This window comes from Onychomys torridus, chromosome 16, assembly GCF_903995425.1.
Source record: "Onychomys torridus chromosome 16, mOncTor1.1, whole genome shotgun sequence".
Lineage (NCBI taxonomy): Eukaryota > Metazoa > Chordata > Mammalia > Rodentia > Cricetidae > Onychomys > Onychomys torridus.
Genome location: NC_050458.1, coordinates 21,003,680 through 21,029,298, shown reverse-complemented (window position 1 = coordinate 21,029,298; position 25,619 = coordinate 21,003,680). Strand labels below are relative to the sequence as shown.

At 40.3% G+C, this 25,619-nt stretch overlaps 1 protein-coding gene across 5 annotated transcripts in view; it reads left to right on the top strand.

Moving 5' to 3' along the window:
• Window positions 1–25,619, top strand: part of Enpp2 (ectonucleotide pyrophosphatase/phosphodiesterase 2) — a 112,930-nt gene that overhangs the window by 37,233 nt on the left and 50,078 nt on the right. For all 5 annotated transcript variants that reach the window (XM_036207804.1, XM_036207805.1, XM_036207802.1 and 2 more), the window contains exons 3-9: window positions 5,257–5,412; window positions 8,372–8,497; window positions 12,407–12,467; window positions 14,494–14,591; window positions 15,735–15,814; window positions 17,380–17,499; window positions 23,684–23,739. In XM_036207804.1, the coding sequence (XP_036063697.1) occupies window positions 5,257–5,412; window positions 8,372–8,497; window positions 12,407–12,467; window positions 14,494–14,591; window positions 15,735–15,814; window positions 17,380–17,499; window positions 23,684–23,739 (697 nt within the window). The remainder of the gene's footprint in view (window positions 1–5,256; window positions 5,413–8,371; window positions 8,498–12,406; window positions 12,468–14,493; window positions 14,592–15,734; window positions 15,815–17,379; window positions 17,500–23,683; window positions 23,740–25,619) is intronic.

Genomic DNA, 25,619 nt, shown 5'->3' with positions numbered 1-25,619 from the left:
GTAATATAAATATTTTTGAAGATAGAGGTTTGCCAAAGGGGTCGAAACCCACAGGTTCAGAACCATTAGTCTAGAAGTTAACCTCAAATAGTAAAAGTTTTCATCTAAATGGCATAGAATTCTGCCTTCTTGAAGTTTGTGAAGTTGTTCTACATACGAACACATTGTGTTTATAGATGTTTGAAAACTTGCCAGGTGGATCAGTTTATCCATTTCTGCCCGTCTGTCTCCATCTTCCATACCTCTCTATCCCACCTCCCCCTACCCTATGAAATCTGGCCCAGTAGTTCTAAAGAGAAGGGAGAACAGTGGCAGTTTCTAGAAAGTTCGATATTTAGGAAGCAGTGAAAACTGACACATGGGTCTGTGAATAAACCGATGGTGCTCGCTGGCGAAGGGATGATACAAAAGCACCCAGAGAACAAGGCGGGGAGGGGCAGCTCGGTTGAGATGGGATGATGAGAATGAACGAGTTATGTACTCCAGAAGAGGTGGATGACGGCATTCCGGGCTCTGGCCGAGTGGCACCCTGAATGCCCACCACATGTTCCAAGCCTTGGCTGACGGCTTATACTTGGGACAGGACCGCAGACCCAAGGGAAATGGTTCTGTTTTCATCCTTTTGAGAGAAGAAGCCGGCATACGTTCAGCCCACAGGCCATTTCAGGGCTGTGTTTTCAGCAGACACCTGGGCTGAGCACCAAGGAGAACAGGAGAGACAGATGGGGGACAATGCGTTAACCTGCCAGTGGGACCAACCAGGTAGAAGAGACTTAAGTCTAGCTTGAGGCTAGGCCGAAGTCCTCGAAACTTTAAACATCACCTCTCCTATTGACCATCTTCCGGATTTGAATTTTCTACTTAGCTGGGAGATTTAGAGAGAAATATGATTGAGAATATAGGATGGAGTCAGTTTTGATAACAGCCCTTGTCCATCAGTTAGACTCTTCCCACTTGTCCAGTTCAGTTGTCAATAGTTCATGGTTTTTATATGTCTGCAGAATAAATGATACCGAAGGCTTATAGCTTTAACTCTCGCCCGCCCTCCTCCCCCCTTTCTCTCCACCTCTATGTATACAGTGAAATGAAATGTTTTTGAAAAGGGGTTAAAACTAATTTAAAGTAATCTTGCCTGTTCTTACCTGAATTACAGATTTGAAAGAAAGAAATTGTAGTTTACATTTGCATTTTGTTAAACCGTGAAATTATACTTCATTGAGAAGGAGCACACAACACGGGCACTGTTACAGATTATAAGTATGTAATATCCATTTTAACATTCAAGGTCCCTCAGAATGGTCTTATATAGACCTGTAAACGTTTGCTTTTTAAAATTAGAGAACAGACTTCATCTCTGACATGAAATAGCATCATTTGAAGATGCAGATTAAAGGCCGCTTATAATTTCAATGTCACAGGAGTCCTGGCAATTGCCTCCATCACACCCTCTTGTTCTCACTTGTGAATGCTTGTCATTGGCTTACTCTTTCGTCTTTCATATTCTGCGATTGTTATGGCTTTCTCAGTAACGATGGAAATTTTGGGTTGACAGCAATTCATTGCCATGTCGCTTTCCTCCTCTCAATGAGTCTCGGAACTGAAGCGCCCATGCTTTTCTTCTGTTGAGATCAAATAAAGGAGTGTTTACATTGCAAAGCTCTGGCATGTTATTGAAGACCCTTTCCATATTTGATATTAGATCAAGTCTAATAAAAAGACAAGTCTTCAAAAGGTCTATGGCTAGTGAGATGCCTCAGAGGGGAAAGGTGCTTGCTACTTAAGTCCAGATGACTGTTGTTCATGGATCTCATGTAAAGGTGCAAGGCAAGAACCAACTCCACAGTTTTCATCTGACTTCCACATGTGTGCCATAGCATGTGGACCTGCACACATGTATATTATCTGCATGGATAAGAAAATAATAAATAAAACTCCCCTAAAACAAAACAAAACAAAACAAAACAAATCTATCTTTAGGCTGGATGTAGGGAGCAGGACGAAGACCTTGGGCAGTTTTTTTTTTTTTTTTTTTTTTTTTTTAAAGCTAGTGTGCAGAGGGTGACTTGTAGAATGAACAGGATTATACTTGTTCTGGCAGCAGGGAGAAGGGATGGAATTGACCTTGGAAAGGCCAAGTGAATTTTACAATTCAAGCACTATTCTGTTTTTATTGATAGACTGATTTTATTTTTTTGAGACAGGGTCTCACTATGTAGCTCTGACTGTCCTGGAAGTCAGTATGTAGACCAGGCTGGCCTTGAACTCACAGAGATCTACTGCCACTGCCTCCTGAGTGCTGGGATCAAAAGCATTTGCTACTATGTCTGGCTCTCGTTTTGTCTTTAAAGCTAGAACATTTCAAGTTCCTTGGGGTCCCTGGATGAGAAAGTCTCTTTCATGGCTCAGATGATCTTTTCATTTTTCTTCCTGATGTTGTTAGTTTAATTTGCTGCTGTTATCTGAGAATGAATTTTGGCCCATTTCCTCTGGTCCACACGGGAACTCACTTCTAACGGAAGCTGCTGGTAGCCTGACCCTGCACATCTTTTCTGAAATGGTCTCTGCAGTAGAGATGCAGCGTTGACAGCTGTCTTAGTGGACATCTTGGCAAGCAGGTCCATAGCTGATAAGGCAAGCTGTTGAGGGGAGTGCAATCCTCTCCAAAGACGACAAGGGGGAAATTGAGAGAATGGCTGTGGTCAAAAGAAATACAAAATCACCTTGTGAGGATGGGCAAAGAATGATCACTAATCAGCTTAGGATGTATACAGGCATTTTGAAGTAAAGAAAGATCTAGGGAAGAGATTTTGATGAGGAATACAAATATGGAGCATAGACAATACTACTGGCTGGGACCCCACAAAGAGGGATGAATATTGCCTTCAGACTTCTCATTATCTTGGCTATTAGAATAGCTGGACGAATTTACAGACACCGCTCATGGGAGTGATTACTACTTTGAATTTATTAGGTAGCTGTTGGAATGATTCTATCCAAGCACTACCCTTAAACAAAGAACGTTCAATTACACGTTTTTCACTCTTTTCCCTTTTGCTGTGGGATTTTTTTCCCCCTCTAGTTTTCCTTCTTGTGTGCCATAGTTTCTATGGCTCAGCATGTACTGCTGATAGGCTGGCCAAAATCAACAGAAAAATGTGGTTTGTGGAGCAGAGGTAAGACACTGCGTTACAAACAGACATGATTTTCTAAACTGAATTGATGTGGTTCCTTTTTATTTCAACATCCCAGAATGAACTGTGAGAAAGCATTTCACATCTCATGGTCTAGTGGATCTGTTTGCTTCAGCTCAACTGATCTGATGCCATAAAGTCTAGGACCGGGTGATTCTGACTCTGAAGGGGACAGTTGAATAAGGGATGAACTGCATACTCAGATAAACGGCATCAGTGCACTCAGAACGGTCATTTAACATCTGTTCTCTTGCATCTTGCTTTTTTTTTTTATTAAAAAAATGATATATATGTATTAAAAATGGTAATTTTCTAAATACAGAAGTTACAAATAGCATGTCATAAATAACATTTGCCAAGACCTGTTACATATATTTCATCCACCTACATGCATGGAAAATAAAAGACAATGAACAAAATGGCCAGACAATTATCTGTGAATTTATAAAATGTTGCAAATTTCAAACTAGGAGATGTTTTGTTTTGTTTTTGAAATGCTATTTTTAAACAATAAACTCATGTATTTAGCTTTATTTCTGGACCTCATCCACAATGTTGATGAATGTATTTCTTAGTAACAACCTTAATTATTTATCTTCAGAATATACTTTTCTATCTTGTCACTTAATTGCTTTTTCCTTTGGATACCTTATCTATCTGTCTATCATCTATCTATCTATCTATCTATCTATCTATCTATCTATCTATCTATCATCTATTGAGGTGTTGTTGTTTCTCAGTGTAGCTCTGGCTGTCATGAAACTTGCTTTGTAGACCTCAAACTTAGAGATCCACCTACCTCTGCCCTCCCAAATGCTGGGACTAAAGTTGTGTGCCACTACTACCCAGTTTCAGTTAGCTTTTTCTATCCTCTAAACTCTAGAATTCTGGATATTTTTCTTTGTGAGTGTATTGAATATTTTGGTTTAGGATGAATTAGGATTTTTATGGCATTACTGTTTTAAAACTGTATGCCTATGATTTTAACTAAATTTTTATAGAATTGTCTTCTTCATAAAGCTTTAGTATATTCTTTTATAAAAGGATTTAATTTTTAATTGTGTGTGTGTACAAATGAGTGCAGTGCTCATGGAGGCCAGAGATGAAATCAGATTCCCTGGTACTGGAGTTATAGTTAGTTTTGAGTTACCCAATATGGATACTGGAAACCAAACTTAAGTCCTCTGTAAGAGTAGTATGTGCTCTTAATCATTGAATCATTTCTTCACATGTATTATTGAATTCATATCTTGATTTTTTTCATTTAGATGCTATTACGGGTAGACTTTCTAGTTAATTTTCCATCATATATTACCCACATATGATGAATTTGTCCAAATTTCATCTTATCACATTCTTTCATTTATTAAACTTCGGCTAATTTTTGAGATTTTTAGATTATATCACATGCAAATAATGATACAGGATTTGTTTTGGCCATATGGCGTTTGTGTTCCAATAATACTAGTTTGCATGGATTTTATGGTAAGAAGAGATTGCAAAAGTGCTCTGTTCTTATCATATGTGTTCAGACTGTTTTTAGAACACTCCCACTCAAATTTCCTTACAATGTTGTTGGTGGTGACAGCTTTACACCCAAATCTTGCTACGAAACTCAGACTTGCTTTGAATCTTCTTTTCTTTCCTTAGTGCTTGATCATGCTCAGCTAGCAGGATGGGTTTTAAAAATAGTAAATGAACTCTTATTTCAATAGGGGCACTAGCCATTTCATAGGTATAGTCCTAATCAAAATCATGAGTAGAGCCAGCATTTGTTACTCTGTTTATATTTGGTATCCTGGTACGCCTATCACACGGGTTGTTTCATTCAGTACTCATTACAATCTAGAATTACCTTTATGAACCTCTCACTTTACAAATGAGGAAACCATGGTTTATGTAAGTTGGGCAACATGCTTGAGGTACCAGGTAGCAGGCGCTGCAGACAGACTTCTCATCCAAAGTCTGATTGCATTTTCACACCAATTGCTTCCAAATGCCACGCCTTCACTGGTGACATGGCCACTCCCTAAGCTGTTGTCTTTGCCTGTTGTTTGAATGGCAGTGTTATCTGACTCTCCGTGGACCAACACATCTGGATCCTGCAAGGGTAGATGCTTTGAACTTCAAGAGGTTGGACCTCCCGACTGTCGGTGTGACAACTTATGTAAGAGCTACAGCAGCTGCTGCCATGACTTTGATGAGCTCTGTTTGAAAACAGGTATGTGACTTCTGGATACTTCTCCCCTCCAGGAGACGGCTTAGTGGCTCTTAGCTGTTAAACGCACCTCTGCTTTGGCCTACGCACATAGTGGAATAAGTTTATTTCTTGAATGACTGATGGTTGTATGAAGAACGTACTCTGTATGAATAACTTGGCTCAGCCATTCGGGGCCCAGCCAAAGACAGCACTTTCCAATTGCAGAAACTGTAGATTGGTTTTTAAAAGCATTTGAGGCCAGGCCTCTGTCCATCTTTCTCAGTTCCATCTCTTCTTGACCACCTTACATTCACTGCTAGGGTTTGTGGGCCACCACTGTGCACATTTTGAAAGTACTAGGCTTAAAACTTTAATCCCCTGATTTCTGTGCAAATGGAAAACCTTTATGGAATTGACATGGCATCTTGTGCTCTGGGGCAGCTCTGAAATCATCTTCTAAAATTTTCCTGATTTTATTTATCCTGTAGTAGAATGGTCATTAGAACATATGAGCTATTGAATGAATGCACACAAGCCAAGGAAAAAGTATTCTTGGGGACTTTTGTCATCATACTTACTCTGTTTTCAAAGCTTTTCAATGTTTTTAGATAGAGTATCTTGCCTGTTCACAGCCATGCCTCTGCCCCTGGGCAAAAACCTAATTCAACCTGCCTAAGAAAAGTAGCAAGGACCCCACTTTGAACACTGGAGACAGATTTCTTAGCTCCCCTGACAAATTATTGCTTCCATGCATGTGTAGTATTTTGGAAAGCCCAATTTACCATTACTATGTGTCTGATCTTTTTTTTAAATGATATTATTGGAAATAATACATTATTGCTTTTATTTAGACCTTAGTTCCTGATTTATTTGAAAACCAACATAAACTCCCTTACTAATTAGGACCTATTTCTCCTGCAGCCTGCAAACAATAGGGGTGTCATTAGGTTATTTTATTTTTTTTTTTGCATAATGCATTTTCAAAGTGTTCAGATATGTTTTTGTTGTGCATTTCCTGTAGAACTTCTACCAGGTTCTTTAGCTATGGCTTCATAAGCTTAAGAGCTGAGTCTCTTGTAAATTGAGTGCATGGGTATACAGATGTCCCACAGATATCTTTTACTCTAAGACATAATAGCAAGCCAGGAATCTGTCTGCTTAGCACTGATGATTTTAGAACATTCTATGTTTCTGCCGTACTTTGAGTATCTTGCCCCTGATGAGTTATGCCAACCTTCCAACATTCTCATCTTAAAACTCCTTGCACCTCTGATACTAGCTTCATTCTCATTGAATGTAGCTCACGACTTTCTTCCTAGTTTAAAACAGATGATAGCAATATTTTGTAAAACCCTTTATTCTTCCATGTCTAAAGTCAACATGTTTTGAATGTGGAAGAATCAAATGTCAAATAACAATAAGAAGTTGAAAGGAGAAAAGTTTTTGAGGTTCTGCTACAGGAAGCAAGCTTAAGATTTCTGTATAAACTCTCCCTGGTTTTTTCTCTCTCTGTTTAGGTGTCTGCATATTGTATGTATAAGTATGTGTGTATGTATATACAATCACGTGGGAGGCAGAATCTATATCTATAAGGCTTTTAAAACACTATCTTTTCAAATGGCAGCATAATGCTCCATCAAACAGTTGGAACACTGAATGTCCCAACTCTATCTATTCAACTACCTAGCAAGGGCTCCTCTTGGTAGAATGTCGTGAAGGAGCAGCCTTGCTTTAGAGCAGTGGTTCTCAACCTTCTTAATGCTGCGGTCCTTTAATATAGTGCCTCATGGTGTGGTGACCCTCAACTACAAATTATTTTCATTGCTACTTCATAACTGTAATGTTGCCACTGCTACGAATCACAGTGTAAATATCTGTGTTTTCTGATGGTCTTAGGCAACCACTGTGAAAGGGTCATTCATCCTCCAAAGGGGTCACGGCCCACAGGTTGAGAATGGCTGGTTGAGCAGACCATTGCTTCTTTCTGCTGACTACTCATCTTGAAAGATGAAGGCTTGAAGTATTCAAGTGTATTTTGGTTCAGAGACACTTTCCTTGAACATTCCATCAGTAGCTCTTCTACCGTCTCCTTCATGCCTTCCCATGGCTGAATGATGGTGCCTGTTGGTTACCTCATGGATCTTTTTCTCTTGGATGTGAGCTCCAGAAAGACAGAGCTCTTGTCTTTTGCTCTTCACTAAACCCTCAGCACCCAGGGTATGGAAAACAACAAGACAGTCAGATCATGGGAAAAACCAAACACATGGATTCATCATAAAAGCTCTTTATGTTCAGTCCTCAGTTTCAGGAATCATAGTTCATTTCCATTTCTGTTCTAAGGACATTTAATAAGTATTCAATGAACAGCTACAATGTGCCAGTTAATTTCATAGTCTTATATTGGAAGCGAAATATAATAGTGAAATATGTTTTTTTAAACTTTTCATAAGACTTGTAGTTTATTGGCCAAAATCAATTAAAAATATGACAATAGCACTGTGATTAAACTGAAAAGGTTACTTTTGTGACTATTTCTTTGAAGAATTGAATCCTGAGCTATCACTCAGGCAGGACAGTAACCCATTTAGTGACCTCCTTAGAGGCAGGGAACTTCATTATGGAGCCCGGCATGTTCTGGTCAGTTAGGATTTTGAGGGCATTAATGCTTCTTTATACTCTTTCGCTTTTTGTGGTACTTAGGGCAGTTCTGGAGGGGTGGGGATTCTTTGACTTTCTGCGTTTTGTTTTCCTATGAGAGCTCAGTTGTGCTGTGAGTTTGCCCTCCGCTTTGAAAAATGAGAAATTCATCCTATCTGTCAGTTCTCCAAATGTCTTCTCGGCCTCTGGCTGACTCAAGTTTCACAAACAGATTAAATGATGTGGGCTTCTGGCTCTTTTTGTTGGAACCTCTTGTAAGCAGCTGCGGCCTCTTTCATTGGGTTTGTGTGCAGCAGTGAGTGTTTCGCTGTGGTGATTTCAGCTCGTGGCTGGGAGTGCACCAAAGACAGATGTGGAGAAGTACGAAACGAGGAGAATGCCTGTCACTGCTCAGAAGATTGCCTGTCCAGGGGAGACTGCTGCACCAACTACCAAGTGGTCTGCAAAGGTACATGCTTTTAGACAGCCTTGAGAAATTAAACACGGGGCATGCCCCAAGATAGCTTGAATTGTCTGGGTGTAATGTCTAACGTGTGGGGATTGGAGGTGGGAAAGAATTGCATTTTTTTTTTTTTATATACTTATTTTATGTGTATGAGTGTTTTGCCTGCATGGATATAGATGCACCATGTGTGTGCAGTGCCTGTGGATATCAGAAGGGGGTGTCAGATTGTCTGGAACTGGAGTTATAGATGGTTATAAGCCACCATGTAGGTGCTGGGAACTAAACTTGAATCCTTTGAAAGAGCAACAAGTGTTCTTAACCACTGAACCTTCTCTCCAGCCTCAGAATTATAATTTTACGTGTATGAGTGTTTTGTCTGCATGCATGCATGTCTGTGAGCCATATGCATGCCTGGTTACCATGGAGGTCGGCAGAGGGTGTCAGATCCCTTAGAATTGGAGTGATGGATGGTTGTAAGTTACCATGTAGATGCTAGAAATTGAACCCTGGTCCTCCACAAAAACAGTAGGTGCTCTTAACCATTGAGCAGTCTCTCCGGTTCCCAAGACATATATTTTTAAAATAAATTTTACAGAATTTGTTCTTTGATAACTTTCATGTATTGTAGATAGTGCTTTCTATTTACCATGGTCCTTCATCCATTTTCATCTCCCTTCTACGCCCATTCTCCCCCTCCCCATAAGTACATTTCCCACATCTATGACATTTTGTTTTAAGTTCCACGGAATTTAACCATGTCCAGCTATGTGTGACCTTAGGTTTAACTGCCCCTTCCCTAGAATTCAGCAGCAGCCAGTGGGTCACAGTGGTTCTCTCTTAGGCTGATGCTTAGCTGCCGGCAGCCTCATTCTTGTGCAGGCCCATTGCAGGCACCTGTAGCTGCCATGGGTATATGATTGCACTGGCTATGCCATGCTCAGCAGACAGCATTTTACAGCTCCTCCCCCTATCCTTACACGCTTATGTTTTTTCCATGCTTCTTCCACAATGTTCCTTGAGCCTTAGAGCGAATTGTACAAATGTCCTATTTAGGGCTGAGCATTTACTGGGAAGACCCATCTTCACTGTGGGCAGGTCCATTCCCTAGGCAGGGGCTCCCGGACTGGATACCATGGAGCTGAGCACTAGCAGGCAGTTTTTGCTCAGTGCTTTCTAATTGAGAACAAGGTAAGATGGGCTACTTCTAATCCCTGTTGCCTTACTTCCCTCTTCCATAGTGGATTGCCCCTTGATGCATGAGCTGAAATAAACCCTTTCTCCTTGGAGTTGCTATTTGCAGAGTGTTTTATCATAGCAACAGGAAAAGAGACTCTGTGGTAAAGAGTAAATCACAGAGACATTTGAAACATCAGAGCATGACTTTTGTTCTCAGTGGATGTAAGCTGTTTGCCAAGGCCCTAAGCAGCACCTTAGGGCTGGAGGTGCTTGCTGGTGAAGGTAATAAAGAATCAACAGATTTGGTTACACCCAAAGCCTTATTTTATAATATGTATGTGCATGTGTGTTGATGGCAGACTATGATGTTTTTATGATCTTAATGGCCAGTGGTGTACAGAAAATATAAAAGTTACAGCTCCATATATCAAGACATTTAAGGAAGCATGACAGCCACTTAGAGATGTCTAAACAAGAAAACATGATTTTTTTTCTCTCTCTCTAGTTACATCCACCTCTTATTTCCTAAATTAAGACCCTTTCCTCTCTGGCACAGAGTATTTATGAAGCGATCCTGTTAAATGACTTCAGGGAAGGGCTATCTAGGCAGATAGCTTGTGTAAGACCCTGGATTAAATCCCTACTTAAGAAAAAAAGAAAGATTTCATGGAAGGAGGAGGTCGTTTCTGTGAGGTGTAAGTGGCTCTGGAAACCTTCCTTTACTGCTATTGTGTAGGGAAGCCTTCCCTACTCTAACAGCTATGCTCTTATTTTGAAGCATGACATTGATCAAGAATTCATTTCTCCTTTCCTTTTAATCTTTATGTAGTAAGTATACCAGGAAGACATAAAGGCTATTAAGAGAAGAAAGGGGAAAAAACAAGGAGGAAGGTCTTTGGATCCTATCCGTCCCCGAATCATGACAGGTTCAGGCCCTTTTGGGTGGTTTGAATTCTGATTTCAGTACTGTAGTGAGCTTCACGTGGCTGCTCTGCGCTACTACTTATCCTTCGTAAAGGTAACTCAGCTTCCTTACTAGCCTACATGAGCATCCGATAGCCAGATGGTTCTGGGCATGGGAGACTTCCAAGTGTTCTATAGATGGGAGAAGATTCTGTAAGATATTGGCCACAAGTTTTACGTCAGTTCAAGACAAGTAATCTTAGAGAAACTTAAGGTAAATTCTTATTGACAATTCTTTTTTCAAAGAATGCTGACTTCATAGCTCTTCTGTTGCTAGGCCTTTTTATGGATAAGACAGCTCACAGTTTAGAGGCTTAAAGTCCCGGATTGGAAAGTCCCATCTGTTTGACCCTTAATGATGATTTTTGGGCTACATTGTAACAGGGCAGATTCTACCACAATGAAGGCATTTCATTCTTTTGTTTGTTTGTTTGTTTTGTTTTCCATTTTTCTTTATTAAGAAAATTTCTACTCACTCTACATACCACCCACAGATCCTCCCTCCTCCCTCCTCCCACCCCCCCAGCCCTCTCTCCCAAGCCACCCCACATCCCTACATTTCCCAAATCAAGGTCTCCCATGGGGAGTCAGCAGAGCCTGGCACACTGAGCCTAGGCAGGTCCGAGCCCCTTCCCACTGCACCAAGGCTGCACAAGGCATCACACCACAGGCACCAGATTCCCAAAAGCCTGCCCATGCACCAGGGACAGATCCCGATCCCCTTGCCTGTGTGCCCCCTAAACAGTTCAATCCAAACAACCAGAAGACATTTCATTCTTGTGGGAACTAATGAAGTACTAAGATACATGCATTCATCTCTTGTGAGAATGGTCCTCCCACAACTTAGTTTCTTTCCATGAGCTCCACCTCTGAAAGGCTCTACAGCTTCAGCATTGCCACACTGGAGATGGATACTGTAGCACGTGAACTCCCAGAGTATAAACCAGAGCACAAGCCTAATTAAATAACTCTGGGCTGAGGAAATGTCGGTTCAGGGGAAGGATGAGGACCTGAATTCAGGTCCCCAGAATACGTGTAAGAAGCTAGGCAAGGTGGTAGATGGAGACGCAAGATTCTGGGGGCTCATTGGCCAGCAAGTCTAGCCAATTCATGGACTTCAGGTTCACTGAGAGATCTTGTCTCAGAAAAGCATGTGGACAGTGACAGAAAAAGAAATCTGACATAGACCTGTGGCCTCCACACATTCAGGACTTACATTCGCAGATCTTGATGCAAGGCAAGAATGAAAGACAGCTTGGATTTTTCATTTATTCAGTACTATACACATTCTCATTGGAAAAAAAAAAAACTCTTGCAATTTTCCACGTTATCCTTGTATATTATTGTAACAACATAAACCTTTTCTCTATCTGAAGGGAAGTTGTGTCATGCTTTCTATGGCTTTGAAATCTTTAGTGGCCGGGGAGGGAGAGAATGTTCCATCTAATGACCAAACAGTTTATTTTTGGAGGGAAACAAACATGAAATCTTGTCCACTGACGCCACTTTTTTTTTTTTTTAAATCTACAAACCATTTAGGCTCTGAAAGCTGAAATAAACACCACTTGAGGTTATTAAATCTTAGCTTTCCCACCATGTATGGGTGTACTTTAAAAGCCAGAGCAGACACTAGACTTTATTTCAGACTTTCTTTTTAGATGGTGTCCCAGAAACAAGTACCAAACAGGACACAGATTCTGGCATTGTGCTTCTCCCCTCTGGATGGTGTCTATAAATAGACTTCGCAGTAAATGTCCCCGTTTTTCCTTGTAGGAGAGTCACACTGGGTAGATGATGACTGTGAAGAAATAAAAGCTCCCGAATGCCCTGCAGGGTGAGTGCATTTTGTCTTATGGTTATTATGAACTGTTCCACATTCCTTGATAAACCATCATGAAGAATAGATGGGTAAACGTCTACAAACATTTTAAGATGGACATCCTCTTCAACACATACACTTGTATGAGTTCTTATAAATAGACTGCCAGTCAAGCTATCTTGAAGCTTTAAAAAGTAAAACAAAACACATTTATGTATTATTATTAGTGTGTGTGTGTGTGTGTGTGTGTGTGTGTGTGTGTGTGTGTGTATGGATGTGGGCACGCAGGATGTATATGTAAGTGCTTATGCCAAAGAGTGTGTGGAGGTCAGAGACCAACTTTGTGGAGTCGATTGTCTCCTCTGTCTTTACATGGCTTCCAGGGATCATTTCAGATCAGCATGTGGCTGCCCACATCCATACACACACACACACACACAGTTCTAGCTTGAAGCTTTGATGTTCTTTTTTCCTGCATCTTTCTCCTGTCACTCCTGTGCATTCTGGAGTGTTGGTGTCTGCTGTGGCCCACTGATGTGTGTCTGCTGACCACCAACGGATGCATTTCCTGCTTTCCTACTGGGCCTCCCCCTTAGTATTTTCCCTTGAGTTCTGTTTTTGCCTTTGTGAGTGTGTGAAATGGAGGGGAAAGGAAGGAGATTTCTTGAACTTCCAGAAGCTGTCATCCATGAAGGTTACCTCTACCAGATTTGGTAGAAATGCTCTATGCTGACAAAAGGCTGCCTTGCTGGGGACAGTCAAACTGAGTGACACCTCACAGCTCAAGTGTGACCAAAATTGGGCACTTATGCCTTCCAGGAAATGGTATAGACTTCATGGGTCTTTACAATGCTTGGCAGAAAATACATTTTCAACAAATGTGTTTTCATAATTTATATAGTCTTTAAATGTCTGTCTGTCTGTCTGTCTGTATGTATGTATGTATTACAGCCTGGGATGCAGAATTTAAGTGTTTAGATATCTTTATTTTTCCTTCCTTAAAAAAAAAAAAACTTAACTAGGCATAAAAGAAAAAAAATAAAGACATCTAAACACTTTGGATGTGTGGAATGGGATGCAACAATTTCTGACTGTTTTATATATGGCCCCCTTAAAATGTCTTACTTGTTACACGACTTCTCATAGGCACTAGCTGAGAGTTGCTCAGTTAGCTTCAAATTATTAGAGAGAACTCTTCACACAGTTCAGAATTCTGCTGTGACTGACTAACTGTAGCCTTAGGATAATACCGTACCATTTCATCCATTCTTTGCCTGGATTAATGAGTCCTTGGCTGATAGACTTTTAAAATCCTTCATAATTTAAATCACCTGGGAAACAACTTTATAATAAACTTGAAGGGATTTTTATGGTGCCTAGGTCTAGTGGAAAGAGTGTTATTGTTGTTAATTTTACGACACTCATGTAGTCAGCAATTCACTAATATATCTGATAAGTATTTATTGATATCAGACATGGTGGCACATGCCTGTGATCCACTGAGGCTAAGGCAGGAAGATTGTGAGCTTGAAGCCAGCCTGGTCTACATAGGAAGTTCCAGGCCAACGTGAAACTCTAGAGGGGAAGCTTGTTAACAGATGACTATAATAAGATACACAATAATGTATATATAAATGCAAAGGAGGTGTGTCTTAATATCATGAAGAAATGTGGAGACATGGGCAACTAATGTCATAGAAAAGGAAACTTGGAGCTGAGTTTTAAAGAATGGATTAGAACTTTCTAGGTTACAACTGGGAGAGAATACATAATAAATATATAATACATAATATATACATAGATTTAACTGTTGTATAAAGTCCTTGTTTACAAGGTAGGAAACAACAGTAGAGTCAACTTTCTCTTGGCCATGGTGACTTTGCCAATTTAACTCTGAATTCAACTGCCTCAAATGTTGTGTGGTTAGGAGCCCAGGCTTGCCCACATCCCTCCCTTCTTGGGTCTCTCTGGTATCGATGGGTCCCACTGTGGAATGTGTGCAGCAGTAGTTTCCCTGAGATTTCCTATGTTACTGTTAAAGGTTTGTCCGCCCTCCGCTCATCATCTTCTCTGTGGATGGGTTCCGTGCATCGTACATGAAGAAAGGCAGCAAAGTCATGCCCAACATTGAGAAACTGCGTAAGTCACTTCTCCACTGCACATTCTCATCTGTCTTCCAGTATAGTCATTGCTCTGCTGTGGACTTCTAGAGCCATGGAGCCTCCATCCTTCCTTCCTTCCTTCCTTCCTTCCTTCCTTCCTTCCTTCCTTCCTCCCTCCCTCCCTCCCTCCTTCCCTCCCCCTCCCTCCCTTCCTTCTTTCCTTCCTTCCTTCCTCCCTCCCTCCCCCTCCCTCCCTTCCTTCTTTCCCTCCTTCCCTCCCTCCCTTCCTTCTTTCCTTCCTTCCTTCCTTCCTTCCTCCCTCCCTCCCCCTCCCTCCCTTCCTTCTTTCCCTCCTTCCCTCCCTCCCTTCCTTCTTTCCTTCCTTCCTTCCTTCCTCCCTCCCTCCCCCTCCCTCCCTTCCTTCTTTCCTTCCTTCCTTCTTTCCTCCCTCCCTTCTTTCCTTCCTTCCTCCCTCCCTCCCCCCTCCCTTCCTTCCTTCCTTCCCCCCTCCCTCCCTCCCCCCTCCCTCCCTTCCTTCCTTCTTTCCTCCCTCCCTCCCCCCTCCCTCCCTTCCTTCTTTCCTCCCTCCCTCCCCCCTCCCTCCCTTCCTTCCTTCCTCCCTCCCTCCCCCCCTCCCTCCCTCCCTCCCCCCTCCTTCCCTCCCTTCCTCCCTTCCTTCTTTCCCTCCTTCCCTCCCTCCCTTCCTTCTTTTATTCCTTCCTTCCTTTCTTCCTCCCTCCCTCCCCCTCCCTCCCTTCCTTCTTCCCCTCCTTCCCTCCCTCCCTTCTTTCCTTCCTTCCTTCTTTCCTTCCTTTCTCCCTCCCTCCCTCCCTCCTTCCCTCCCCCTCCCTCCCTTCCTTCTTTCCTTCCTTCCTTCCTTCCTCCCTCCCTCCCTCTCCCTCCCCCCCCCCCCCTCCCTCCCTCCCCCCTCCCTCCCTCCCTCCCCCCTCCCTCCCTTCCTTCTTCCCCTCCTTCCCTCCCTCCCTCCCTTCCTCCTTCCCTCCCTCCTTTTCTTTCTTCCTTCTTTCTTCTCTCTTTCTTTTCCTTCTTTTAAATAAATTTCATTATTAGAAATACAAAAGGAAAAGTCATGTCTGTTTCACAGTTGAGGAAATGAATTTTATACATGAAGTGGTTCTGGGTGGTTTTCCTGTCCTGATAATGCATTTTCTACTTCCAGGCTCCTGTGGCACACATGCTCCCTACATGAGGCCTGTGTACCCCACAAAAACCTTCCCTAACCTGTATACTTTGGCCACTGTAAGTATTTGTTCTCAAATAATGTATACTCAAGATCTGATTTAACCCTGGAATGACTTGAAGGGAAGTTTATTTTTTTAAATATAAATATATAAATTTTAAATATATAAAATAAAATATTTTTAAAAATTTATTAATTTTTCCCTACTCACCCAACTTCATGTTCTTTCTCTTAAAGAAAACAAAAACAGAAACAAAGAAAAAAATTACTTAAAAACATAAGGTCTGACTTGTATTGGCTAAATCTACCTATTTATTTGGTGAGTGCATGTATATGTGTGTATATGTGTGTGTCCATATGCGTGCATGTGTTCAAGTGTGTGTGTGTGTGTGTGTGTGTGCGCGTGCGTGTGCGCGCGCACGCGCACGTACTCACATATGTGGAAGTCTGGGAACAACTTTGGAGAGTCAGTTTTATCCTTGAATCTCTTAGTTCGAGGCCAGCCTGTCCTGCAGGTGAGTTCTAGGACAGCCAGGGCTGCATAGAGAAACCTTGTCTTGAAAAAACAAAAACAAAAACAAAACAAAAGCAAAAAGATGGAACACTCTGTTTGTTGGGTGTCTTGTCACATACCTTTAATCTCAGGCAGAGGCAGATGGATCTCTGTGAGTTTCACGTCAGCCTGGTCTACAAACTGAATTCCAGGAGAGCCAGGGCTGTTACACAGAGAAACTCTGTCTTGAAAAATCAAAACCAAACCAAACCAAACCAAACCAAAACAAAACAAAACAAAACAAAACAAAAACCAACCAATTAACCACCCACCCACCCACCCACCCAACCAACCAAAAAAACCCAAAATCATATTTTTCAGTATTCAGAGAAAATCTGTTTCCCTCCATTTGCCTCCAGTGTTGACAGGAAGTGGCACTCACAGCTTTGTGGGTGACTAAGTTGTGTTTTGAAATTAAAACTGAAGCCTTTTCAAGTGCTGTTCTTGCCAAACTTCCCATTCAACTCTCAAAGTCAGGGGTGTCTATCAGCTATTTTCTGAATTTTCAGATAAGCATGTTGATTTCAGAAGGGCTTCTATGTTTGAATTTTCAAACGTTCTAAATGCTACCCTATTTTCTTGTTTCAAGCACAATTTTCTATTAATTATTACTATTTTATAAGTTATTAATTTGAAGAAGAAATAGAATCATAAATTGAATCTTCTTTGGAGACGTGTCCATTCTAAAAAAAAGTAGTAAGAATGTCCATTTTTCAGCAGTCAGAAAGCCAAATATTATATTTCTTATCATGATCTTACATTTCTAAAATGACTTTAAATTAGCTACGACTCATGTATGCAAAAACAGACTCAAAGTAAAGGCTATATGTGTTCTACTTGATTCGGATAATTCTATATTATTATTAAATCTTCTGTGATAAGAAAATTGATAATAGAACTATATATGTAGATTATTACATTGCTATTTTAACAGTAAAATCAAAGTAAAGGCTACTTGATTTGGGTAATTTAATATTATAAAGCTTTCTATAATAAGAAAATTGATAATAGAACTAATATATGCAGATTATTACATTGCTATTTTAACAATAAAATTGCTCTTATACAAAGGGTTTATATCCAGAATCCCATGGAATTGTTGGCAACTCAATGTATGATCCAGTATTCGATGCTACTTTCCATCTTCGGGGACGAGAGAAGTTTAATCATCGATGGTGGGGAGGTCAACCTGTAAGTCTTGAATTCTGTGGGGGTGTTTTCATCTTTTGATATTACATGTGTGTGTTTGTATATGTGTATGTTTTGTATATATATATGTGAGTCTATATAGTATAGTTGTATGGCATATATATTTGTAAGCATGTGGGTATGTAATATGCACATATATACACATACATGCATCTATGTATCTACATGTATAAACATGTTAGGATGATAAGAGTGTGAGATGATAATTTTTTTCTCTGGGATGGTAGTATTGGAAATATACCATGGGTTGAATGTCAGAGCACCTAGGTTAAGGAATTATCAAATGTTACTGATTTATCAAATTTGAGGATACAGTATAAAAGAAAAAGAGCTATGATTTTCCAGGTATTTTGACCCCAGTGATATCATAAGCAGAAATAAGAAAGGTTGGTGGAGAAAAGAATGGACTAAAACTCAGGAAATTTATAGATTATTTTGTTAAATCCATTCTAATCATAGAAGGTAGGTGTAATAATGGAGTCCTACCTTGGTTTGGAGGCAGAGACAAACACTTTGAAGAAGATCCTGCTGTGGACCTCAGACACTTGGGCAGAAAATTGAAAGGCCTCAGGCGGCTTCTCCTAGTGTTTTTCCTGTGACCATGTATGATTAGGTAACCTGCTTTGGTCAGACAGGAGAAAAGCAGTGACATAAAGCCATAGTTGTTGAGTGTGTAGAACTGGATTTCAGAGTCCAAGTTCTAGGGCAGATGGCACAGGATCATCACAGAGACACAGACCAGGGCACAGTCAATCAGAGATGTGCAGAGGGAGAATGGAACGTGCCTACATCTCAGGCTCTCCAGAGCACTTGTGAGAGAGGAGGCTCGTTAGACCTCTGTGGTTTGGCTAGGTGTGAGAGGAAGGCGATGTCCTCACACATCCCACACACCCACCGTGCTGATACAGCCTTGAATCTGAGCTTTTGGTGCCATAGATGGGCAGAATAAAGAGTAGAAGTTAGAGATGTTTTCATAAGGTATCTCTTTCTGAGAGGTCATCTATGATCAAAATATTCATCTTGCTTAATAGGTAAATCACTATGCAAGGATAAATGTGGGCTTTTTTTTTTTTTTTAAATAAACATTGACAGACTTCCTGCATGCCCCTAGAAAAGGCTCTTTATAATAGATGTTCTGATTTTGCTGTTTTTATTCAGGCTGGATTCCCAGAAGTCTATGATGACTTAGTTAGTGATCCCAGTGAAATTTGTTGACAGGGTGGATTTCACAAGTTTATGATAGAGGAATATTTTATGAGTAAATAAAATGATGGAAATGTGAACTCTGTTGGCCTATTGCGAGTTGGTCTTCGGCAATAATTTGATTATGGAAACCAACTTGCCTGAAGAAACACAAGGGATATATGGAGATAAATGGTAATCTTACCTAATTGGATCACTTTACACTTCGGTGTTGACATGAAGTTTCCTCTGGTTTAGCATGACTCAGCAGCAGAAAAGTCCACATATTCATTACCTTCTCCAGATACTCAGTAGAGAGCATCTGTTAATCCATGAAGTAAATTCTCTGTTCTACTCTGTTGGCCTGCTTCCTCACTACCTCTCAGAGTTGACACATTTGACCAAGTCTCTTTATGTTCCCCAAGATTTGTGGTGAAACTGATCTGTGATTCTATCATCTTGATTGAGACAGGTACCATGAGAATGCTAAGTATCATTATAGTTATATTTTTAAAACCCCTTATATTGAAATCTGACCTCTACAAAGAACATGCAAACAAAAACTGTTAGTAACTATAGCCTAAGGATACCAGCATAAAGATCATTAAGCACTGTAAAAAATGATTTGTATATATTCTTGAAGCATGTATACAAACCTCTTAGAGACACATAGATTTTATAAGGTCCCCAGTGAAAAATAATGAGTAGAAAACTTATTTATAAAAATCTTAGACTGGTAAATCAATTTAATTCCACTCATATTTTACTAAATGATGAAACTATGTAGGATATTTGGCTAATAACACAGAGGCCAGATTAAATGATGAATAAGGACCCCTACTCGTCCCTGTTTAACACCTAGCAGATGGGATGAAGATTTGGGTGTGTTCATTGAATTTTTGAATCTCCACAATAAGTTTTCAAAAAAATAATGTCCATAACTTAATTTGACTTTTAAAAGTATCTTAATTGTGCTTTTTATTGCTGTGAAGAGACACCATGACCACGACAACTCTTATAAAGAAGACATTTAATAGTTGTGGCCGGCTTGCAGTTTCAGAGGTTCAGTCTATTATCTTCATGATGGGGAGCATGGTGTCATGTGGTGCTGGGGGAATAGCTGAGAGTGCTACATCTTGCAGGCAACAGGAAGTCAACTGTCACACTGAGAGATGCTTGAGCAAAAGTGACTTCAAAGCCTGCCTCCTCAGTGACATACTTCCTTCAACAAGGACACACCTCTTGATAGTGCCACTTCCACTGGGGGATGTTTTCTTTCAAACCACTACAAAAAGCAATTGCATATGATGACTCTCATCATGGAGTTGATGTTGTTATTATTATTTTTTAATTTTTTTTATTTTTTTTTTACTTGCTCATCTCTGGAATGCACTATGGGAAGTTGCCCACACTCAGTCAATATCTTCTTAGTTTATTTGTTTAAAAAGGTTAACACATAGCAGGGCAGTGGTGGTGGTGCATGCCTATAATCCCAGCACTCGGGAGGCAGAGGCAGGCGGATCTCTGTGAGTTCAAGGCCAGCCTGGGCTACAGAGTGAGTTCCAGGAAAGGCACAAAGCTACACAGAGAAACCTTTTCTCGAAAAACCAAAACAAACAAACAACAAAAAAAGGTTAACATTTAAGGAAATGTATGTTTGCATTAAAGTTCAGAAAAAAATCATGACATCCATCTTTGAATTAACAAGGACCTGGGAGCCTTTCTTTCTCCTATACTTAAAAAAAAAAAAACCCAAAACAAAAACAACAAACAAAACAAACAAAACAAAAAACAAACAAACAAACAAAACACTAGAGGGTGTGTTTTTGTTTGTTTGTGTTTTGGTTTTTTGAGACAGGGTTTCTCTGTGTAGTTTTGGTGCCAGTCCTGGATCTTGCTCTGTAGATCAGGGTGGCCTCGAACTCACAGAGATCTGCCTGGCTCTGCCTCCCGGGTGCTGGGATTAAAGGCAATTGCTACTAAGAAGGAGAGATGATTTTCTTGCTTCTTTTTTTTTCAGTAGAAAGGCACTTTTTGTTTTTATATCTGTCCTCGAATTTGTAATCCTTCACTCTCAGTCTCCTTACTGCTGGGATTACAGATGGACAAGACCATGCTGGGCTAGAAACACACTTCTTGATCTTTAAATTGTCTGAATAGTTTATATTTTGTGATTTTAAAAGTACACATATGACTTCAGAAGAAAATTTATGGAAAATACACAGAAAACTGATTCTAATGGCACGCACATGTAATCTCTGTGCTGGAGAGACAGAGTCCAGAAGGATCAAAATCTTCAGTTATGTAATGATGTTGAGACCAACCTAGTCTATAAACGATCCTGTCTAAAAAATTAGATTCTGATTTTTGTCGCCAGCGTAAGTGACTTATTGCCACCTCTTTAATATCATACGTTAGTGGGCTTGCCAGTTCACTCAGGAGGGCCTTGGGTTGGGGTAGGGGCTTGGAGCGTCCTGCAAGTATAGCATATGAAGACAGCCCTCTGATGACCTATCGTGGTCATCCTTAGCAGAATGGAGCTGGGCCACGCCAGGTACCTCAGCAGCTCCTTTGAGTAGTCCAGTCACCCCTCCTGCATCCTCATTCTCCATCTTCATGTGGGCTGTCAGAGTTGTTACCACAGTTACTTGTCATCTTCATACTGTGTTTGCATCCTTCTATCACTATGAATCCCTTTGCTGGTGATCTTGTACATGAGCTAAATGCTATCCCAAAGACTTCCTGTTGTCCAGATAATACCAACAGCAGCATGGGTTCTATGCTATAATTTTGGAAAATGTAGATCATCATTTGAGAAGTTCATGTTATGATTTTTTTTTTTTCCCTTTAGCAAGCCCAGGTTGACTTTATATTTCTTATATATCAAATACCGCCTGGTACAGTTTCCTTGGGAATAGAAAGGCAGTAGCTTTTTCAGGAAGTTGTTTGGATATGAATGCAGTGAGCCTGTATCCTTGGAAATAAAGTAAGTATAAACATTGGTCTTATGAGAAACAGGCCTCTTTAAGATCTGGCATAGTTTTGAGGCTGGCACAAGGTGGCTCTTAGTTTGAGTTCATCTCTTGTTGGTAGGAGTGCTGAGGCCAGGCTAATTTTTTTTTTTTTTTTTTTTTTTGAGACAGGGTTTCTCAGTATAGTTTTGGTGCCTATCCTGTATCTCACTCTGTAGACCTGGCTGGCCTCGAACTCACAGAGATCTGCCTGGCTCTGCCTCCTGAGTGCTGGGATTAAAGGCGTGCGCCACCACTGCCTGAGGCCAGGCTAATTTAAAGTATAGGATGAATTATAAAACCTGGTTGGAACATGCCAGAGATTACCTATAAGGTGGAAGGTTGTTTCCCAGTGCTGAACCAGACTAAGGGGAGACTCTTAGAGAAATCCAAGACCCTTAAATTTTTGAGCCTTCCCGGAGGACCAGATGTCCTGGACCAGAGGGAGCCATGAGGATGAGGCGAGGTCCTCCTCCCTCCAGCTCACTGGCACCCCAGAAGCCCTCAGATGTGCAGGTGCTTGATGTTCTCCTACTTCGTGCCTCACTGATTAGTGACAATAGCTGTGAATCTTTAGGGTGTAGATTTCTAGATGTTCCAAGGGGCTCTGAGATCCTTTCAGAAGTTTTCAAGCTAGGCATCTTATGCTATTTTCTCATGGTTAACTAAAATTCCTAGCTCCCCTATGCTTCCCATGTACATATTTCTACAATAAACAAGTAAATAAAACAGAAATTTCCATCAAAAATACCATAAAATACTCCCAAAGTCTGGGTGCACTGAAACGGGAAAAGGATCATGTTTGCTTTGCTCTTGGCCTACAGTCCTCATCAATAATTGCCCATGTCTTCCTTTGCGAGGATTTCTTCCCACAGACCTCTAGTGGGACACTTGCCACCGTAAGCTGTTTTTAATGCTCCTGGGTTCAATGGATTCCATCGATTTTTTCACTATTGTGTAATAATAATATAAGACTGAAACAGACTGTTTATCCAATGCTAAAACACTGGTTTAAGGATTTTCAGCGAATTAACTCATTAAAATGTAGCATCATCCCATGTGCTAGAAAAGTCCATTTGCGTTGTGAAGGAAACCAAAGCCCCAAAAGATGAAGTAACTTTCTGGAGGACCATGCCGTTGTTAAGGGACAGAAACAGGGGTTAAGGTCCAGGCTGCAAAGGTGCAAAGCCTGGGTTCTGAACTCCTTCATCTTTCACTTATTAGCATGAGCGAGAATTAAAAACAAAACAAAACAAAAAACAAAAAACTCATTGTGTAGCCTAGGTTTGTTGTTTTGCCTCAGACTTCCTAGGATTAGGATCGCAGATGTGCATCAATGGCTGGTTTACAGAGAATATTTACAAACATTCTTCATGGAATGCTTCATTCACTCAACTTATCCTACAAACTTTCTCCTAGAACCCCATTTACTAAAAAGAAGAAACAAAGCTATTTGAACAATATAAAAAATTTAGATTAAAAAGTAGCCTTTTTAGTGCCCCCCCCCCCATTCATCTAGTTTAAAATCAAACATGACAAGCTAGATTTAAAGATTTTTGACATCTGGGTACCAAATTGAGACTCCACTCTGTAAAGCCATCAGTAGTAAAAGAAACATATGGTCTATCTCCACATCCTTTGATGAGCAGAATTCTGCCACTTAAGTAATGCTTAAAACAATGATCAGGAAAGACAGGTATAGAAAAGAGAGACTTTGGGGATGAAATAAAATTTTGAAAAGTCAGTAGCTTCACAGCAAGGCTTTTGAGAATTTTTGCAGAATATATACTGAATAACATTTATGGATATAATGAGTCTGACTTCCAGATGTGAAAAAAAATGGTTGGAAATCTTGTGAAATTTATGGTGCACATGAATAGAGTATAGCGTATCAGAACTAATGTATTTTAGTGTTTTTCTTCTTTAACCAGAGCTCAGAATGTATTATAAGCCTCTTATATTTTCCTCATTAGCTATGGATTACAGCCACCAAGCAAGGGGTGAGAGCTGGAACGTTCTTCTGGTCTGTGTAAGTTACCTTTATTTTGTCATTGTTTATAAAATTACAGTTATGGTTCAATTTATGAAGCATCATTTTGGTCAATTTCATTTCAATTAAGTGTAAACATCAAATTGAGAATTTATTGATTCATAAATAACTTTTTAGGCATTTTTTCCTCAAAGGTTCTTTCTCTCTCTTTTTGCTCCCCTTTCTCAGCCTTTCTTCATCCTCTCTCTCTTCTCTCTTGTCCCATCCTTCAGTGAAGGATGATTTTCTCTTTGACCTACCCTTTAGATCTTTTATTGTGTTAACCTTTATTCTGGTAACTTTTTGCCCAGGAATGTGTATTCCTCTTAGACTATCACTGTAGTTTCATTCTTTATAAATATATTACAAACTATTGAGTTTATTTTGTTTATATTTATTTATTTATTGTGATTCTCAAATTTGAACATATTTTGTAGTCTAAGGCAGTTGGGAAGCTGATGGAATGGTCTAGAGTTGGAAGTTCTCCACAGTAGACCTGGGTAGGGGAAGCCTCCATTTTTATCCCATTTCCTATCAAACTTTTCGAATTTCCCCAGTACGAAAACGGGAACGCTTATCCCTGCAGAAGTAGCTGGAGATTAATAATAGAATGTTTTCAGGCTTTCAGATGAAATTTACTTGATAAAATTCTCAAAATGCTGATTCTTTTTAAGGCTTCTTAAATAAGAAAAGGGGCCTGGTTTGACTTTCATGGGGATTTTATTCCCATTGTAATGGTCTTTCCATTTTTTTTTCCCTAACCCCCTAAAGCTGTTTCCATGACTGCTTTTTTTAAATGTTTTAACCAAACATCTAGATTGTTCTCTTAGTAGCAGTGTACTGAGTGAGATCAATCATGGGTTAAGATTGATCCACGATGATGCTTTCTGCAGACTCCAAATTCAGGAATAGAGGAAGCCTCTTCAGATTAGAAGGGTTCCGTTGATTGTTTTGGGTGATCCGAAGCTAAGACAGTGCTGATTTAGAGGTATTTTTTCTTTCCTCTTTTAAAGAGGTCTCTGAGTTGAGGGGTGAGTATGGCTACATTTGAATTGATGCTGTTTAATGTTAAGTAGCGTGTTATTTACCAAGTTAACCTTCCACAGCTCAGGGTTTAACCCTTGGCTCTCACAGATGTATGTGGGAATTCTGCTGTGTAACTCATTCGCCCAGCAGAGTGAAGTGGGCCCAACACCATAATCAGTACCTAGTCCACACCCCTATCCCTGGAAGTGCTCCCGAGCTTCCCTGAAAAGGCCCAGTGTTCTGGCTTTGAGTGACAGTTGTCTCCACCCCTTTGAAACCACTTATAAGAAGGTGGCTTGTGTGTGCTCCCAAGATGTCTTTGCTTTTTCTAGCTATTCTTTTATCTCCACATCCTGGAAGTGAGTGGGCTCATTTACTCCCAACCCTCACCCCTTTGAAGCTTTTTATAACTTTATAAAATATGATCGGGCTTCTCCTTTTTTTCCCAGCGAATAGATATCAAGGGAATCTACATATAGTCCATTCTGAAAAATTTTAAATTTAAATAAAACCAGATTCAAACCATAGGTTTAGACTTTAAAGGCCTACCCTTTTAACATGGTTCTGTATTGCAGTCTGGAATTTTATTCTTGCTTCTTAAATGACAGTATTTCATTTCAAAACCATCTCCAGCTGATACTGCATTTCACTCTTTTGTTTCAATTCATTCTCAGAGGCAGTAATTCCCATTACATATTTGTGTTCAGACTGAGTGCAGTCCTAGGTCTGCTACTTATGAGACTCCTGGTCTTGGGCATAGGACTGGCTATCTCAACAAATCAATGTTCTTATCTTTAAATAGGGATTATAATAAGGGTACTGTGGAGACAGAATGAGTTACCTTTCTTAGAGAG